General features: G+C 49.0%; 1 protein-coding gene across 2 annotated transcripts; it reads left to right on the top strand.

Moving 5' to 3' along the window:
* Nucleotides 1-215: 215 nt before the first annotated feature.
* Nucleotides 216-2267, top strand: ELMOD3 (ELMO/CED-12 domain containing 3). 2 transcript variants are annotated; one of them, XM_008577746.1, is made up of 3 exons: nt 216-659; nt 954-1081; nt 1562-2267. In XM_008577746.1, exons 1-3 carry the CDS (start codon nt 601-603, stop codon nt 1762-1764), a joined length of 390 nt encoding a protein of 129 aa, XP_008575968.1. In that variant the 5' UTR covers nt 216-600; the 3' UTR covers nt 1765-2267. The 2 variants fall into 2 exon arrangements, with proteins under 2 accessions (XP_008575968.1, XP_008575967.1); XM_008577745.1 differs by having other exon boundaries at nt 216-1081.
* Nucleotides 2268-3528: the final 1261 nt, after the last annotated feature.

The raw sequence follows: 3528 nt of genomic DNA, 5'->3' as shown, positions 1-3528 counted from the left end.
CTCAGCCTCCTCCACCCGGGAGTGTGACCCGCACAGCTAGTTCTCAGGCCCCTGTGTTATGGAGACGTCGGGTGTGCCAGCAAGTCAGGGCTGGCGTTCTACCCACTTGCATCTTCTCTGTCTGCTTTTGGGTGAGCAGCTCATGAGCAGCCAGGTAACTAAAAGCCTAGAGCAGCAGAGAGGCAACTAAGCCCTTTGAGTGAGTGAGAGGACTGAGCCTCACCCCTCTTGTGTTCATCCTAACCCTGGGGCTTGGGTCTGGTGAAAGCCACAGAGAGGTAAAGGGTCAGGAAGTTGAAGAGGCTGGAGATCTGGCACAGGGGTTGTGCACACCAGCCTTAGGGTAGATAATCTCAGCTGGCATCCTGGTTCCCATGCCTTAGGAAAGTTATTTAAGGTCGCTGAGCCTTAGTTTCCTCTTGTGTAAGATGGGAAGATTGTTGGGAAGGTTGAGTGTAAGCAACAGTAACGTCAGCTGCTGCCTCTGGCGTTGTGATGGCCCACGGGCCATGCTAGGCTGCCAAGGACAGAAAACACACGGTGAGAGTGCGGTTGCCACTGACCCATGCCTCTCCATTCCAGCAGTTCCCTTTCTGTTTGATGTCCGTGAACATCACTCACATTGCCATCCAGGCCTTGAGGGAGGAGTGTCTCTCCAGGTGAGTCCCCAGCTGCTGGCTGCCTAGAGTGACCCAGCAGAGCCTGGTTCATTCCCAGCCCTGCCTCATCTCCCCCCACTCTGCTCCTCACCTGTGGGCTCCTGGAGGGCCTGCACACAGTCCCTGGACGCCAGCCTCCCTGGCCCATCTCTCCTCCCCAACCTGGCCTCAGGTGGAGGCTGCTTGGATGGGGTGTCCTGGGTTTGGGCTGGTCACCCTGGGGAAGGGAGGGTGGGAGGCACCCAGGTGTCAGCTTCATCCACTGCTGAGCAGGTCACCTCCCTTGTCCTGTAGGGAGTGTAATCGGCAGCAAAAGGTCATCCCGGTGGTAAATAGCTTCTACGCTGCCACTTTCCTCCACCTCGCACATGTCTGGAGGACACAGCAGAAGACCATCTCAGACTCCAGCTTTGTCCTCAAAGGTGTGCTCTTTCTTTTGGGGAGGCCTTATGGTCAGAGACCTCAGGGTGGTTGCTAGACTGGTTTCGGCTGCAGTTCCTCCCCCCACCCCATCCATACTTTCTCAAATCCCAGCTTACTGAAGTCTCTGCCAGCCCGCCCTCTGCAGCCCACTAGTTCTTCCTCTGCCACCCTCTCCTCCCTTCCTGACCTTACACCCCTGATGATCAGACTTTCTGAATCAAAAGTTGGATGCTGGGGTTCAACATTTGGACTGACTATTCCGAGTTGAGATTGTCCTGGACAAGGTAGGGTGTGTGGTCCTGTGGCTGTGTCTGCTTCCTTGGCCTCCCTCTCTGGTGATCTCTCCATCTTAGGAGGCTCTTTTGCCTTTCTCTCTATAGGATAGAGTTGCTCCCCAGAGCTGCTAGGCTTGAGCCCCTGACTGTTGTGCCATCCAAAGCCCCTTCAAGCCTTCTGTTCCCCAATCCTCTCTGTTCCAGACTTGGAAGTGTTGGCCAAGAAGAGCCCAAAGCGGCTGCTCAAGACCCTGGAGATCTACTTGGCTGGGGTATCAAAGGGACAGGCCTCCTTGCTAGGAGCACAACAATGCCATGGACCCCAAGCCCCGCACTCCGAGGATCTCACCTTCACGGGCCTGTGTGACCTGCAGCCTCACTCATCCGAAGGCTCGTGGCTGATCTGACTGGCTCCAGGGACAGACTGATAGAATGTCTTGAGTCTGGGTCGCAGGGGCTCTCAGAGGATGCATGGCAGGCCAGGTCAGGAGCAGCCTGGCTGGGCCAAGCCCTTGCCACCTCAACTCCCGGGCCTGGTTGTAGAAATCCAAGTACCCTCACTGGCATGAGACATTAGGGGAGGCTAGACTTGACTCTGCAAGATGGCGCTCCCTGCAGACCTGCCTCCAGAGCAGGGAGAATTTTGCCTTAATCTCAGTTGGGCTCCAGTCTACGGGGTTGGGTTCCAGGTTATCTCAATGGGAGTGTATGGATTAGGAGATGGTACACCCCCATCTAGATATCCTGCATATCCCCACATGGAGGGAGGTTCCTAAGTAGAGGCAGCCAGAATCCTGACCCCCTGGCAGGAGGGTTTTCAGGACCAGGGTGTCTGTGTGGTTAGGATTTTTTTTAATTTTTTTTTTAGGGCTGGCCCGTGGCTCACTCGGTAGAGTGCAGTGCTGATAACACCAAGGCCCCGGGTTCGGATCCTATATAGGGATGGCCGGTTTGCTCACTGGCTGAGCGTGGTGCTGACAACACCAGGCCAAGGGTTGAGATCCCCTTACCGGTCATCTTTTTTAAAAAAAAAATTTTTTTTATTTTTATTTTCATGTGTTTATAAATACATTCCAAAGAAATTTATTTAATAATTTTAAAGTTGTCAACAAAAATAGCAATATAATTTTTGTATACCTTCTATCTGTCAGACAGTGTGCTAGATCCATTACATGTCATTTAATCCTTCAAACATCTTTTTCATTCAATATTTATCCTACAATATTTATAAAGTTCTTACTCTATGCCAGGCACTGTGTAAGCACTGGGAGATACAGTGGTGATCACCACTATGATACATGGTAGCCATTAACATCCCCATTTAAAATAAGGCAATTGAGATTCTACGACTTGATCCTAAATAGCCTAGCTTCAAAGCTACTCTTCCTAATACAGCCCAATCAAAAAGTTAGCTTAGCTCCAAGTCTTACCATCACCACCACCAACAACAAAAATACAAAATTCTGAACCCTCTGGCCGGCCCGTGGCTCACTTGGGAGAGCGTGGTGCTGACAACACCAAGTCAAGAGTTAAGTTCCCCTTACCGGTCATTTTTTTAAAAAACAAAAAAAAAATTCCAAACCCTTTAAGTTAAAATGGAGAAAATATCAAAGAAAGAACAATAACTCATTTAAATGTAGTATAGGGCCGGCTCTCCAGTGCGCCACTTGGGAGCGCGGTGGCGCTCCCGCTGAGGGTTCGGATCCCATGTGGAGACCGGTTCCTGCTCACTGGCTGAGCGCGGTGCGGGCCTGACACCGAGGGTTGCAATCCCGTTACCGGTCAGTAAAAAAGACAAAAAGGAAAAATAAAAAATAAATGTAGTATAAAACAAGCTATTGCTAAATGGGTACAGAATTTTATGTCGTAATAACTTCGTATAGAAAAATAAAAAATAAATGTAGTATAAAATGCATACAAAAAATTGTGTATAGCCTTTATAATTTGCAATATCACCTACTTTAATCCTCACACAATCCTATGATGAGAGTGCTAGTATTCTCACTTTGTAGATGAGAACACTGGCTCGGGATAACAACATAGGGTGGCAATATATATATATATATATGTTTTAGATTAAAGGAAATTAAATGTAACAACTAAATATATATTTTAGATTAAAGGAAATTAAATGTAACAACTAAATACAATGTATGAACCTTGACTGGATC

The sequence above is a fragment of the Galeopterus variegatus genome, unplaced genomic scaffold (assembly GCF_000696425.1).
Source record: "Galeopterus variegatus unplaced genomic scaffold, G_variegatus-3.0.2 Scaffold1571, whole genome shotgun sequence".
NCBI lineage: Eukaryota > Metazoa > Chordata > Mammalia > Dermoptera > Cynocephalidae > Galeopterus > Galeopterus variegatus.
The sequence above is the reverse complement of the archived record's forward strand: the minus strand, read 5'-3'. Positions and strand labels throughout refer to the sequence as shown.

Bases quoted from the DNA above. Each gene is read 5' to 3' on its own strand.
- ELMOD3 (XM_008577745.1), top strand. From the start codon at position 847: ATGGGGTGTCCTGGGTTTGGGCTGGTCACCCTGGGGAAGGGAGGGTGG. The intron at 1,082-1,561 runs GTGTGCTCTTTC...TCTCTGTTCCAG, and splicing joins CTCCAGCTTTGTCCTCAAAG to ACTTGGAAGTGTTGGCCAAG.